This window comes from Paramormyrops kingsleyae, chromosome 14 (genome assembly GCF_048594095.1).
Source record: "Paramormyrops kingsleyae isolate MSU_618 chromosome 14, PKINGS_0.4, whole genome shotgun sequence".
Taxonomy (NCBI): Eukaryota; Metazoa; Chordata; class Actinopteri; order Osteoglossiformes; family Mormyridae; genus Paramormyrops; species Paramormyrops kingsleyae.
Genome location: NC_132810.1, coordinates 28,348,735 through 28,364,417, shown reverse-complemented (window position 1 = coordinate 28,364,417; position 15,683 = coordinate 28,348,735). Strand labels below are relative to the sequence as shown.

General features: G+C 38.6%; 2 protein-coding genes across 11 annotated transcripts in view; one reads left to right on the top strand and one right to left on the bottom strand.

The window, feature by feature from the left end:
- The window catches only part of ap4s1 (adaptor related protein complex 4 subunit sigma 1), a 33,047-nt gene extending 20,115 nt beyond the window's left edge, over positions 1 to 12,932 (top strand). Inside the window, exons 4-6 of the mRNA XM_023792172.2 lie at positions 11,415 to 11,483; positions 12,559 to 12,570; positions 12,723 to 12,932. Of these exons, the coding sequence (XP_023647940.2) occupies positions 11,415 to 11,483; positions 12,559 to 12,570; positions 12,723 to 12,851 (210 nt within the window). The 3' untranslated portion in view covers positions 12,852 to 12,932. The remainder of the gene's footprint in view (positions 1 to 11,414; positions 11,484 to 12,558; positions 12,571 to 12,722) is intronic.
- Positions 12,933 to 12,991: 59 nt separating this feature from the next.
- The window catches only part of hectd1 (HECT domain containing 1), an 83,101-nt gene continuing 80,409 nt past the window's right edge, over positions 12,992 to 15,683 (bottom strand). For all 10 annotated transcript variants that reach the window (XM_023792168.2, XM_023792164.2, XM_023792170.2 and 7 more), the window contains 4 exons: positions 15,531 to 15,624; positions 15,214 to 15,364; positions 14,420 to 14,564; positions 12,992 to 13,940 (listed from right to left, as the gene is read on the bottom strand). In XM_023792168.2, coding sequence (XP_023647936.1) covers positions 13,803 to 13,940; positions 14,420 to 14,564; positions 15,214 to 15,364; positions 15,531 to 15,624 — 528 coding nt within the window. In that variant the 3' untranslated portion in view covers positions 12,992 to 13,802. The remainder of the gene's footprint in view (positions 13,941 to 14,419; positions 14,565 to 15,213; positions 15,365 to 15,530; positions 15,625 to 15,683) is intronic.

Here is a 15,683-nt window from a genome sequence, read left to right as displayed (position 1 = left end):
AAAAAACACTGAATTTGTCTTTTGATGACAGATCATGGATGGGCCCTATTGGGGTTCTTTCCTGCAACTATTGATTACTAGCTTACATCTTTACCACATCACACCAACAGATTGCTTATCAACAGAAATAAAAAGACATTACTGAACCTTGAATTGCAACCTTGCATGTGATAGAACACAAATATATAAAAATGTTAAAAATTTTCCCCCATAATTTAAAAAAAAAGTATATAAATATGAACACTTGACTAAGAAGGGGGCTTTGGGTACACAATTCCTTACCTTTGCATTTCTTGTTGAACTGTGTTTGGCCTACTGACAGCCTGGCCAACCCCAAAGGAAGCACTGGTACCAGGTTGAGGTGCCACGATGGGAGAACTGTTGGAATTCCCCTGTGCTTGAGGATTGCTATGCTTTTGGATGCAGCTAAGCAGATTCCTTACAGCACTTTCTATTTCTGAAATCTGCTCCTGTAAAAAGAAAACTTAAGTGCATTTACATTAAATGCGTCAACAACAATAATAATAACAATAAATTTAATTATTAGCAAGAAGTGACCCACCCCACATGAATGGTACAGTGTAATGATTCTATTACAAAAAGGTTGATGGGTTATATCTCTAGATGTGTGGAGTTTAAGTCAAGGGAGGTGATGTTACACTTATATAATTCCTTGGTAAGACCCCACCTAGAATACTGTGTGCAGGTTTGGTCACCATACCTCAAGAAGGACATTGCTGCCTTAGAAAAGGTGCAACGAAGAGCTACGAGAATGATTCCTGGTCTTAGAGGAATGTCTTACAAGGAGAGGTTAGCGGAACTGAATCTGTTCAGCCTTGAGCAAAGGAGACTAAGGGGGGATATGATTCAGGTCTATAAGATTCTAACGGGTCTGGATGCTGTTCAGCCAAATGACTATTTCAATATTAGTCTAAATACTAGAACTCGTGGCCATAAGTGGAAATTAGCGGGAGAACATTTTAAAACAAATTTGAGGAAGCACTTCTTTACACAGCGTGTAGTCAGAGTATGGAATAGTCTTCCTGCTATTGTAGTGGAAGCTAAAACCATGGGTTCCTTTAAATCAGAGCTAGATAAGATTTTAACAACTCTGAGCTATTAGCTAAGTTCTCCCCAAACGAGCTTGATGGGCCGAATGGCCTCCTCTCGTTTGTAAATTTCTTATGTTCTTATGTCACGAAGTATCTTGTCTTGTTTTTTTTTATCAGTACTCACGGTGGGATGTTTAAAAACACTGATCATTAAAATGCAGATATTTTTCTTATTTTTCAGAATCTTTCATGTTATCTTGAAAAACATGCTTAATGCATTGTAAAAACTGTCATTTTCATAATTTTCATAAACATTTAGGCAATTATTGTACTATGTACATTTATTTAACAATTTAATTAACTAAAAATACATGAGAAGGCACTTATATATTTTAACTTTGCAGTTATATATAACAGTCTCTGACTAACAATACTGAATGTATAGAAAAATATAAAAAAATAAAAACGTACCCTCGGATTGTTCGATTCAGCCATCGCGATCGATCGACAACGACGACGACCACCACCACCACCGAAATGGCGCGAGCTGCTCTGTGTAGTAACGACATTGCTGCGCTTTTACTGATATATAAAAACCAGTAAAACTAATGACATTTCATAAAATTGCAAAAGTCATTTACATAAATGATATAGACACCAATATATACAGTAAACTGGTGAAATTTGCAGATGACACCAAGGTGGGTGGTGTAGCAGATACTGAACTAGCGGCTCAGCAGCTACAGCGGGATCTTAATTTAATTAGTGACTGGGCTGACACCTGGCAGATGAAATTTAACATAGACAAATGTAAGGTACTCCATGTAGGGAGCAGAAATATAAAGTACAGGTATTTTATGGGACCTACTGAAATAAAGGTAGCTGATTATGAGAAAGACCTTGGTGTGTATGTTGATGCTTCCATGTCTCATTCTCGCCAGTGTGGGGAAGCAATAAAAAAGGCCAATAGGATGTTGGGGTACATCTCCAGGTGTGTGGAGTTTAAGTCAAGGGAGGTAATGCTAAGATTATACAATTCCTTGGTGAGACCTCACCTAGAATATTGTGTACAGGTTTGGTCACCATATCTTAAAAAGGACATAGCGGCCTTAGAAAAGGTGCAGCGTAGGGCCACAAGAATGATTCCTGGTCTTAGAGGAATGTCATACGAGGAAAGGTTATTTGAGCTAAATCTGTTCAGCCTCAAGCAAAGGAGACTGAGGGGGGACATGATCCAGGTCTATAAGATTCTAACAGGTTTGGATGCTGTTCAACCGAATAGTTACTTCAGCATTAGTTCAAATACAAGAACTCGTGGCCATAGGTGGAAATTAGCGGGAGAACATTTCAAACTGGATTTAAGGAAGCACTTCTTTACACAGCGTGTAGTCAGAGTATGGAATAGTCTTCCTGATAACGTAGTGCAAGCTGAATCCTTGGGTTCCTTTAAATCAGAGCTAGATAAGATTTTAACAACTCTGAGCTATTAGTTAAGTTCTCCCCAAGCGAGCTCGATGGGCCGAATGGCCTCCTCTCGTTTGTATAGTTCTTATGTTCTTATGTTCTTATGTTCTTAAAAATATTTTCCAATCGTTTTAAAAAAAATAGCTGATACATATGCATACAAATGTTTGCATTGTGGCTGGCGTTGTTCATTGGTGAGGCATCGACCAATGAAATGACTTCATTCCCACCCCAGCCCCGCCCCCGACTCTGCTCTCTCAAGTTTGCATTTACAAGTGCACCAGTGAGTTTTGCTACAGGAATATCGCAAAAAGAGTAGCAAAAGTCAAAGCGCTAGGATTTGAGGTTGTACTGCCAGATCTGAGAGGTTGTGAGTGCCGACTTGTGGTTGTACAGCGAAACTGAAGTAAAGCGCAAAGATAAATGTGTAGTACACAATTGTGCCTGTCATTTTGTTTATGCGAATGACACTTTACACATTTGTAACTATTAATCTGCAACTTCGAATTCAAAACACAGGTGTTCTGAGTATTGTCTGTGTGTGCAAATCGATAGATGCAGCTTTTCACATCAGAGCTGTGAGTATAAATTTCAACTTACAAATACAAATATTAATTTTACAAGTTCTCACATTCAAATTAGCAAGCTCTCGAGTATTGCTACCGTTTTACCTTCATACTGACACAGGGTGTGAGCTGGTCTGGTACAGCATCAGTATACGAAAGTGGAGCGAGACGGATCGAGCGAGTGATGAGGTGACGCTAATAGTGGATAGTCAATGGACCTATTTTACATTAAAACGGCGTCCTATCTACTCGTCAACAGATATGGATTCCCCATGTTCACCAGCTGTTTCCTGTTGCTGTCATTAGTTTAATATATTTAGTCCGCGTTTCAGGTTGTTTCCCCAGTCCGGTCATTAACGTTGCGTATGTTTTGGATTGTGTCACCCCGCAAATAAATCCCTTTTGTGTGCATATCCACGACTCCTTTCGCCTGCTTCCCCGTGCCGATCGTGACATATATATGTGGAATGTGTTTTTTTCTGTTTGGATATCTGAAATTAAAATTATGACTAGTAACACTCTTCTCTATCACCTCTCATCTGTTCTGCCAGTTTAAATAAGCCCGCGATTCACCCCTCCAACAAATGGACTGTGCGGAATACATCACAGTCACGTCTGACACGTAATACATATGTTGCCTATACGTAATCACAACGTAGGACTCACATGGCTGAACATATGGTGCCTTCGTTTATCTCTCGGAACTCGGAAATTCCGAGTTGAGTGACATCACGTCCGACAATCTCCCGTTCGAGCTACCCACATCTCGGAACAAACATGGCTGCCTCCATGAACACGTTGCTGTGTGTTGTTGCTTTATATTTTAGCAGATTTGGAGTTTTCCAAATGAAGAAAATGGAGAAATGGAGATTTTTCCGAGAGACGAACAAGAAACACGAACTAGTCAAACCACATTAACCACATTAAAAGCTTTCTAAAATATTTTAGTACATTCATAGCGATATTCTTTTTTCGAACGGTAAAGAAACTACAAACCAAGACCGTCTTAAGACGATCAAATTGGCCGTGTTAACACGTAGTTTTAAGACGTGTTAAGACGTCTGAACGTCTTAACACGTAAATAATGGACGTGTTAAGATGTTATTTGTTTGCGTGTTAACACGTCAAAATATGACGTGTTAACACGGACGTCAAAGTAGACGTTATGCCCCAAATGGCCTTCCATAAAAATATGACGTGTTAACACGGACGTCAAAGTAGACGTTATGCCCCAAATGGCCTTCCATAAAAATATGACGTGTTAACACGGACGTCAAAGTAGACGTTATGCCCCAAATGGCCTTCCAAATAATCGCGACGTTTTCCGTCTCAACGCGATGTGTAGGCGAAACTCCGCGATGAATCCGCGACCCTTTTTATTATCCTACGCGATCATTTCCCGACCCTCTTACTATCCTACGCGATCATTAACCCCGCCCTCTTACTATCCTACGATTGCCAATAATTATTTCAACGTTTACTTTAGTGTTGAACACGTATCGATACTAATATATTTAATTTATAATATATAGAAAAAATACAAAGGTGTTCGTTAAAAGAGTTTTATAAAAAAAAAAAAAAAAAAAACATGAAATGCACACACAAAATATAAAACACACACGTTATAAAAATAAAAAAACAGAAAAATAAAAATACTGAAAGAAAAGAACTTTCGGACACGCCTGGTCAGCCTGTCACGAGCCACTCTTTGATGGTTGTTTCAGCTTCAGCCTCATTTAGACTAGAGACCAGTGGGTTTCGTAATACAGACTCTAAAAAACAGAACAGACACAATTCACTTACATTATACCTTATTAAATGGTAAATGTCAATCACGAACAGGTGAGTTTGTTATTCCTTTACATTGTGATTGTTCACTTTTTATCTGCAGTCTGAAAAAAAGCAACTTTGGGCATTAAAACCAATGAAAACTATGGGAAAGAATTATGTAACGTGTATGGGGAGGTTAAATCCATATTGTGTGTAAACCTTTAGGATAAAAACTTTATCCTGAAATGTCAAATTTTACTTTTGCTTAAACATTGGTTTTACTTACGGATCTATGATGTTTGTATTCCTCATTGGTGTTTTGTCCCCTCTTCCACACCAGTTTAAATGAACTGCCAGCTGGGGAGCAAACACCCTTCCACAGATCCATCCAGACTGTTTTCTTTAGTGTTTGACCCCAGCCAATGACAGCTTGGAAACCTGGAGATGCAGATGTTTGGTCATACAAAATTTATTACATACTTTTGGGTAGTGTGTGTATATGTATATATGTATGTATGTGTGTGTGTGTGTGTGTGTGTGTGTGAGTGATATATAGCCTATATATATATATATATATATATAGATATATATATATACTTACTTACACTCACCTAAAGGATTATTAGGAACACCATACTAATATAGTGTTTGACCCCCTTTCGCCTTCAGAACTGCCTTAATCCAAACAAAATTTATTACATACTTTTGGGTAGTGTGTGTATATGTATATATGTGTGTGTGTGTGTGTGTGTGTGTGTGTGTGAGTGATATATAGCATATATATATATATATATATATATATATATATATATATATATATATATATATATATATATATATATATATATATATATATATATATATATATATATACTTACACTCACCTAAAGGATTATTAGGAACACCATACTAATATAGTGTTTGACCCCCTTTCGCCTTCAGAACTGCCTTAATCCTTAATGCCTTATCCTACTGGGGCGTGGGGGGTCCGGAGCCTATCCCGGAAGGAATGGGCACGAGGCAGGGAACAACCCTGGATGGGGGGCCAGGCCATCACAGGGCACACCCACACTCTATTCGCTCACACATGCACACCTAAGTGCAATTTAGCAACTCCAATTAGCCTCAGCATGTCTTCGGACTGTGGGGGGGAACCGGGAAACCCCACGATGACACGGGGAGAACATGCAAACTCCACACACATGTGACCCAAGCGGAGACACGAACCCGGCTCCCAGAGCCGTGAGGCAACAGTGCTAACCACTGCATCACCATGCCACCCAACTGCAGACTAATTTTCCTAATTAGACCTGTGCAGGTATTTGTTTCAGAAATGCAAATTACTGAGTGATTCCATATTTTTTTCCTCTACTTCATCTGAAAAAAAGATTTGCCATTAATTGCAACAATGTCATTTTATTTTTTTGAGGTATGTTTTACAACCCCAAAACAGAAAAAGTTGGGACGGTATGTTAAATTAAAATCAAACTGAAAACAGTACTTTGTTAAATTATTTTCGACCTGTATTACATTGAAAACAATATAACGGCACATTATTTAATGTGTTCCTCATGAATTTGATTTTTTTTCTCAAAATAAACACATATTCCAATTTTGGTTCTAGCAACACATTTAAAAAAAAGTTGGAACAGTAAAGCATTTACCACTTTGTAATGTTGCCATTCCTTTTCACAACGATTAAAAGACCTTTAGGGACTTAAGACACCAAGTGATGAAGTGTTTCAGGTGTAATTTTGTCCCATTACCTTAAGGGCCTTAAGGTTGTTGTTGCTTGTTATGGTAGCAATCCTCAAACCCAGGGTTGGACACCAATGATAAAGAGAGCTGTCAGGCTGAAGAAGGAGGCCTTCTTAGCTTGTGGGACTCTAGAAGCAGCTGACCCATACCAGCAGGCTAAGCAGAATGTGGCTTTAGCAGTTGAAGAAGCAAAAACTCGAGGTGTGGGAGGAGTTTGGTGAGGCCATGGGAAATGACTTTTGATCAGCCTAGAAAAGATTCTGCCAAACTGTCAGGCGATTCAGGAGGGGGAACCTTATAATAATAATGTCTACAGCAGGGATGGAACACTGTTGACCTCAAATGGGGATATAGCTGACTATAATGGATATTTCAAGGACCTGCTGAATCCCACTGACATGCCTTCCTTGGAGGAAGTAGAGCTGGAAGACTCAGAGGAGGACTCACTCATCACTAGTTATGACGGAGATGGGTCCAGTTTGGTGACTTCAAGATTGCGTCATTGCTTTTTGCAGATGATGTGGTCCTTAATTGGGCATGCAGCATGTGCTGGGATGGTTTACAGCTGAGTGTGAAGTGGCTAGGATCAAGATCAGTATGCCGTTTAATTAGTCTCACAACCCGTGCACATAAAAACCATGCACGAGTATGTGCTTGCTAGGGCTGTCACGATTATGAAATTTGGCTGACGATTAATTGTCCAATAAATAATTGCGATCATGACGATTAATTGTCTGTTTTAGGGCTTTGACGATTAATTGCCTGTTTTAGGGCTTTGTTGATTAATTGTCATACAAATTGTTGTGATTATTTAATTGAATCCCTTGTAAATTGTCACTTGCAATAACACATTAATACACTTAAAGCCTTTAAGTATTAAAGTAATTTATTAAATGAAAAATATGTATCTTTCAGAAATGTGTACATTTAAAGAAAAAATGTAAATGTATATGAAAGTATAAATAATAGAAACAATCACCATAAAGTTACCATAACACAAAAAGGACTGTCGTGTCAATATCTCAAACTAAAGTAAAATATATTATTTCTATTATTTATTACTTTGCTGTTTTGGAAATATACGTTTTCCCTGGCAATTCATATTGCTTGTCTAAGTTGTAAAGCATTTCTTTAAATGCTGGTTTCTCCACAGTATTAAAAGGCTGCATTTCCTTAGCGATGTATCTCGTGACACTGTCGGTCAGCGTGCGCCATTTCATACTGTCGCGTTTATATTTTGTTACCCGTTCGAAGGCCTGCGCTATTGTCACCTGACTGGAAGTATGAGCGGCTGTGGATGACTTCAAAACTTCGGCGAACTCTGTTGGGTGATGTGCTTTCAGGTGATTCCTAAGATTTGTGGTGTTGGCAGCTTTCGCTGGTATTTCTCTCCTACAAATTCGACACACTGCCGTGTCAACATCTTTTGGCTGTCCTTTATCATCGGGTGTAAAACCAAAATGTGCCCAGATCGGCGCTGTCGTTTTCGGCTTCGAAACTAAATCCATCTTTGTTAAATAACTGGGCTGCTCTAACTCAAAATGATGGAGAAACCAACAGGGCAATATCATTTGAATGTAATGCTCGTAATTGCTCAGCGTAATGAGTTCAGAGGGAGACCGGTAGAAGTAGAGTGCTGCAGGTACTACAGCGCCCCCTTGTGTCTTCTAATAGTGGGCAATAATAACGATCATCTGTAATGACCGCGATTAGACCAATTAATCGCGATCAAACGATTATTTAATAATCGTGACAGGTCTAGTGCTTGCATGCAGAAAACCCAACCTCTCTACGCCTTCCCTGGGCCCTTTGGAATATGAAGATGATGATCACTGACCAGTCGATGAGAACACCCAGTTTAACGCTCTGTCATAATGTTGGAATAAATCTTACATTAAGTTAACATATTTCAGAGATATAATATTGCACATTCAAAGTGGTAATCAGAGTCATACACATATGATTCAGAATGTAACAGTTAGAATTTGTTGACACGAGCTGATAAACAGACCGACATATGAATAAGGGGATTACCGGATTACCATTTTACCACTTCAAGCACTGTATGTGTGTGTGTGCACACATTTGAATAAATACACACATTTGAATAAATAAATAGCCTTTTAAAACAGGCACCTCACAAGACAAAAACATACATGTATTGACTCAAAGGGACATTTGATGCAAAGGAAATTTGTGCAGACGAACGCATAGAGAAGGTCCAGCGAGCATATAGAGAGGATAGGTTTTCTGCTCGCAGGCGCATATGGTTTGGGTTTTGAGATAAATTTAATGCCAAGCACTGTTGTGCTATGGAATGCCATCTTATCAAATCCCTCTGAATCAACACGCCAAATTTATACCTCTTAAGATGTTGAAAATGAACATGTTAAGATGAGCGTGCATTGTCACAACTGAGGGAATGGCATCAAACACTCTTTTGGAGTTACAGAAATGGAATACACTGAAAGGAATTCAGAGTAGTTATATAACTGACCATCTGGTCTACTGTAACTGACCAACCTGAATAATGTTATTTTTAAACCAACTTTCAATGAAAATAGATTTGTTTTGTAAGTAATGTTCCAAGGGGTGGCATGGTGGTGCAGTGGTTAGCACTGTTGCCTCGCACCTCTGGGACCTGGGTTCGAGTCTCCACCTGGGTCACGTGTGTGAAGTTTGCATGTTCTCCCCATGTCATCGTGGGGTTTACTCCGGTTTCCCCCCACAGTCCAAAGACATGCTGAGGTTAACCATTCACTTAGGTGAGTGAATGGTGTGTGAGTGTGCCCTGTGATGGGCTGGCCCCCCATTCATGGTTGTTCTCTGTCTCATGCCCATTGCTTCCAGGTTAGGCCCCGGGCCCCCCCCCACAACCCAGTAGGATAAGCAGGTGGGAAAATTTGGGGAACCCAGACCACCTTATCATTATAGGAAAAATATGTCACTGTTCATGCTGTTCCAACTTGTTAATTTCACCTATAAAATAAGAACCGAAAAGAAGGAAAAACCAAATCTTTGCAACATTCTCAATTTCAAAATGCATTTATGAGTTTTCCTTTTCATCATTCACCATGTGCTGGCAATAAAACACATGCTTCAAACATGCCAACCCATCAAGAAACAGGTCAAGTGAACAAACCTGCAAAAAGGTGTACTGCACACAGAACGTTTACTTGTGGTGGGTTGTAAGGTCTGGTGCACCACCTGTATTCCCTCTGTTTTTGTCTGAGGCTGATGTTGAGCACATGGAACATGACTATCACAGTTGCCAGAAAAGTTTCAAAACATCCAAAACCTAGTTGTACATGTTCTATAACATCTAAATAAAATACACTGTGCCATCATGGAAATATTTCTCCTCTCTGGTGCCCAATATGTACAAAACATGTGATAAGGTGAACTAATATCTGTATGGCACTTTGCAGCTACTTCTGATCTCTGGTGGAGCTTTACTTGAGCCTTACGTTGCACTACCTTGATGACTGACTTAATCAGCACTTCTCAACTGGCTTTTTTACATGCCATTATTCAAAATCATTTTGTTTTCAAGAGTCAAGCTAGTTTCTACTTTTCACATGGCATTATCTAAAATAATAAATTTTGTTTGCAAGGGATTATTTCCTATTTTAAGGTTATTTGCTTTTTACTTTAAAATGGGACCTTTTTCACAAGACATTTTCATTTCAAGCGATGTGTGCTTTGATTTGAGCAAATTGAAATATTTAATAAATAGCCCTAAATAGTTTGTCTGTGTGTTTCGTTAAATAATTTTAAAATCATGAAATATGCAAAAAAAAAAAATATCCCAGCTCTAATAGTTCAGTATATTTACAGTTCAGACCTTGTCAGAGAACTATGAGGGTAGTGTAAAAAGAAGCATATAAAATAAATAAGCATTTATTAATCATAATCAAGATAAAGGTTTGAAATAATTGTAATATTGATTTGAAGTCATTATGGCTCAGCCCTAGTGTTAAGTAGTCCAAAAAACTAAAGGCAATGAAGAATTTCTGTGGCCTGAATTCTATAGCTCTGGGTTGTAGCATAATGAGAGAGCCAGCACAATTCAATGGTCCCAGCTGCCCAACCATTTCCTGCTCACTCACTGTTGTTCATTGATTATAGTTGTTCACAAACATGTTCTGCACCTTCCTCACAAGCCTGAGCTATAAGAAATACTGAAATTAGGAATGTTTGAAAAACACCCTGCAGCACTTCAAGTTACAGTATTATGTCTTGCCTCGCATCTATTCTTCATGGTGCAGGTCTGCAGTGTCATGGAAAGATAAAATTCCTTTTCAGGAATCTGGGAAAGAACACTTGGGGGACCAGTGTTAACAACAGAGGGTCACATATTGGCCTGTTTATGGGGTCTGTTCCTCATTGCTATTGTCCTTCTCTTAATACCTATCTAAAGTCTTTTTAAAATTCAAATATGTTTCATAAAGATGTGGTGTACTGGTGGTAATGGCCAAATTGGAAAAAATTGAAGCATCTTTGCATTAATGTTTATGTTAAACAATTCTTTGTTTGTATGGGGCAGTTATGATTTGTGGAATACAAATATTGCTGTTTTAGTATTGTAATGGCAGTGAAGGATGCAGACAAATGAGAATTTTATTGCACTATGTACATATGACAATAAAAGTTTGAAACATCTATTATTGAGAAGGTGGTTGGTAAGTCTGTCCCTTCTGTTCCTGTAATAGGCTTAGTTTTTTTGAAATGCCATTCTTCAGCGAGAAGAAATATTTGAAATCTGTTTTTAAATAGTCTGTGATATGTTCTTTTGCTTGCACAGAATGAGCTTGCAGTTTATGAACTGGTACACAATTTTGTGGAAGTACTGGATAAGTATTTCAGCCGTGTGGTAAGTTCTATATTTTTTCCCCACTGGGCTTTTCTGTGAAAGACCTTAAACTATCCTGTAATTATCCTACTTTGGAGCAATTGATCCTACAGACATGGTGCCAGTTCATAAAACTAAAATCACTTAACTTTCAGATCTATAGTTTGAATATAACCTTATTGTTCAGCAGTTTATGTAAATATATAGTACAATTTCATTGTGGATAGTAAGAAAATCAAGGAACGAGCTCTGCAAAGACAGTATGTGTGAAGCTGGGCAAGACAAAAATCTTTAGGAACTAAATTTTAGGTGTATGTTATAGGCCACATCTTTCATGTTGTTTGGCCATGCATAAAAAGTTAGACTGATTTTATTCAGTAGCACAACTTTTCAGACAATAACATTCTAATGAATAGGCAGTGTGGATGTAAGTTTCAAAATATATTTTTAATATACTTCACATGGATACAAGAACATAAGAAATTTACAAACGAGAGGAGGCCATTCGGCCCATCAAGCTCGTTTGGGGGGAACTTAACTAATAGCTAATAGCTCAGAGTTGTTAAAATCTTATCTAGCTCTGATTTAAAGGAACCCATGGTTTTAGCTTCCGCTACACTAAAACAATTTTTTGTTCTTATGTTCTTATGTAGCAGCAGTTGTGCAGAATGACCTAGATAAAATTATGGAGTGATTATTGTAGTACATACTCCAAGTTTTATTAGTCTGAGTTAATCTAGAATACTGTGAATCTTGCCCCTTTTGAAACTGTGGCTTAAAAGTTTGTTATGAAAGTTAAAAGCTTATTGTTACACAAAGGCAAGTGGGGCATGAGCTAAGTATACTAAATCTTGAAATCAACCCTGAATGATGACTTTTGCACAGAGTCATGAACACGATTAAAGAATATAAATACAAGCTAGTTCCAGTCTAATTTAAAACAGAACAAAAACCTCCATGAAGGTTTAAATTAAAGATGCAACTGTCTGTAGTCTTTAATACTGCATACAATTTTACATTAAAGATCCAAACAAGCAGGATGATCTTGTGTATAAATATTAAGGTCTAACAGATTTAAATGTTTTCTCCCCTCCAGAGTGAGCTGGATGTATCCTTTTCAAAACAAGAGAACCCAAGCAAATGATTGTTTATATTTTATCATGTTTAACACTTTTCTAAAGAATAGAATAAAATTCTATTACTACACATGTTTTGAGGGAATGCTTCTGGCTGTGACTAGTCTTAACTTTAGGTCATCAGATCATGTTCAACCTGGAGAAAGTACATATCATCCTGGATGAGATGATTCTGAATGGACATATTGTGGAGACCAATAAGACCAGCATCCTCACTCCGTTACTGGTTCTGGATAAAGTGGCAGAGACTTAGCATGAGAGCTGAAGTGCAAAGTCATTTGCATGGCTACTTGGCTACATATATTAATCTGGAAATAAATAAAATTGAGTAATAGCCTTTGTTGGTTCATAATTCCAAACATAGTTTTCAGGCTTATTAACAAGACAACAGGATTGATACTGCAAACATTTTAATGATTACTTTTGGAGCATACACATTTGAAAATATTTTTTTTTTTTTAATTCAAACTGCAACGAGTTAAATAAGTGTTTATAATATACAAAGAAAATACAAGGGAAAGCTTAGCTTGCTTTTTCATTTTTTTTTAAACGTGCCTAGCACCCAGAACCAGTGTTTTGTTGCTATAGCTTTATTGTAAAATTACACAAATGCACTCGGGGTTTAACTTCATTGCAGGGCAGTAAATCAACCAAAATGTACTCACACGGAAACAAAAGCAAAAAGGGGGTTATGCTGGTAAGGTACAGAGAAAATAAACCTAATATTCAAACAGTGCAGGCACTAGTAAAACTTGATGAGGAAATGCCCAAACACTCTAGTTACAGCTCTACAGAAGCAGGTGCCTGACATCCACCAGCAACCCCATGTCACTGAGGAAAGTAACGGAACAAGCTGCCGGTGTTCAACCCAGAGAACTATGTGGAACTTAGCAAAGATGTTCACATCCAGGGGATAAAAGCATAATGCTAGAGAAAACAAAGGGACTGCCCTGGCTTCCAGTCTCTCAAGCCCTTGAAGCAGCACAGAGTGCAAGGGGACATGGTTTGGTGATGAAGGTGGCGTGATGAGTTGCTCCACTTGCTCTTCATCAGTAGCTAGTAGAGTTAACATGGAACTGTTTTCTAAAAGCTCTGAGAAAGAAATGGGGGAGCAGATAGGAAGTCTGGAGGACAGGTTTTTTTCTGCAACAAAACACTATAGGCTTCACCATTTTGAAGGAGGTTCTGTCATTTGTGTAGATGCTCAGTTCAGGTGAAAGCCCTTTTCCATGGTGGCAGCGAGGAGACGCTCCCTCATGATCTCTTCAGATGAGTACTCGGGTAGTTTCAGGTAGTGCACACATGTGTTCACTGATGGGTAGCTAGCATCTGTCGCATCCACCTGTTTAGAGAGAGACCACATTTTGTGTTCCCAGTACAATTATTTAAAAATAAAATTCCCAAAAGCAGTAATGCTAAACAGAAAGCAATCTTAAGGTGATGTTTTCCTTCCACTTCCATCTATGGTATATTTCCTGTTGCACATGTAATTGTTACTTGGCTGATGTATCTATCCAAAATACACTTTTACATAAAATGACTGAATAAGTTAAAAAAATAAATTAAAAAAATGGAGAACAAAGGATTTGTATTATATAAAAGCAGTGCCTTGTCCACAAAGCTGAACTATATGTCCAATCCAAGTACATAACTAGTTACTCTTATGCAAGCTTTTCACTTTTAAATTACATATTTAATGTCAATTTGAAGTACAACAGAGTTGGTTAAATTCCATTTATCTGCAGTAATAAATGTCATTACCCAGCAAACACACTGGTCAGGGGTATCTAAGGTGCCCTGGATCAAAGAATTCATTCATACCTTCCGAACAATAGTGAGCCGGGGGTGTAGATTTGCAAGACCACCAGGGGGCAGAGTGGAGCAGCCTGTAGTAAACTGGAGGAATGCTTTTCTCTCATCTGAAGACATGCCGCAGAGTACACGCACAAAGCGCAGGAACCCAGGGCTGTTGAAAGGCAATTTCAGCACTTGTTACGATCATGAAAAGCTGGGTATAGACATCATTACACAAGTACAACTAGTACATGTAGTAAGTCTTACTGCATCTTTGAGACAGAAATTCAAACAGCTTTACCAAGCTCATACAGAATCACTAACATTACATTTGTTCTACTACAATATGAGCCTTGTGACCAGGTGCTCTGCATCAAAGGGGATTCGTGCAATGGTTCCAAAACTTTTGCCTGGGAAAAAAAAAATTGTGACCCCTCTCTTTCCCAACCCACTGATCTAACAGCAGATGCTCTGTTTCATGGGTGTCAAACTCTGGTCCTGGAGGGCCGTAGCCCTGCACATTTTTGGGTTTCCCCTCATTTAACACACCTGATTCAACACCTTGTGCTAATTAACACGTCGCTCTTGAGCTGAATCATTTGTGGTGGAACAGGAAAAGAACTAAGCTACACAGGGCTCTGGCCCTCCAGGAATGCAGTTTTACATAAAATTTGCCAACTGGGGTGTGTTCCCCATGATTAAAGGGGTGTTGACACAAAAAAGATGATTAAAAGACAGTTTTAAGTGTCACTGGACTAGAGGACATGTTTATTATGTTTCCTTGAACAAATCAAGGCCACTGATATGAGCATTCTACATACCTGTCTCGGGTGTAACCCAACTTAGGTTCAGTGTAGTTTACGACATCTTCAAAGGTCCAGGAAGGGGACTGATTCCCACACAGGATCATCTGCACTTCTTTGTGACTGAAGGAGCTCAGTTTTTCCATGGGGAACACACGATTAAAGCCATCTTCCAAGAGAAAATGATGCACATTATACTACACAGAAAAAGTGATACTATGCATGCAACTTATTACATCAACAGTTCAGCTGCAAATAAAGGTATAATCAAAAACGTCAGTGCACACATAAAGACTGCTGTGTGTGTAATGGAAAGAAGACTGCACCAGACTGACCTCTGAAAGCTTCCATTTGTTTTTGGATCCCAGTGTGCATGCAGAAGTCAAACATGAGCTCCACATACTCCTCTGCATTCTCCATGGTCACCATCTGGAATAGATGCACATAAGGAGTTTTGGACCACAGAAGAAGACACCATAACTTGGATC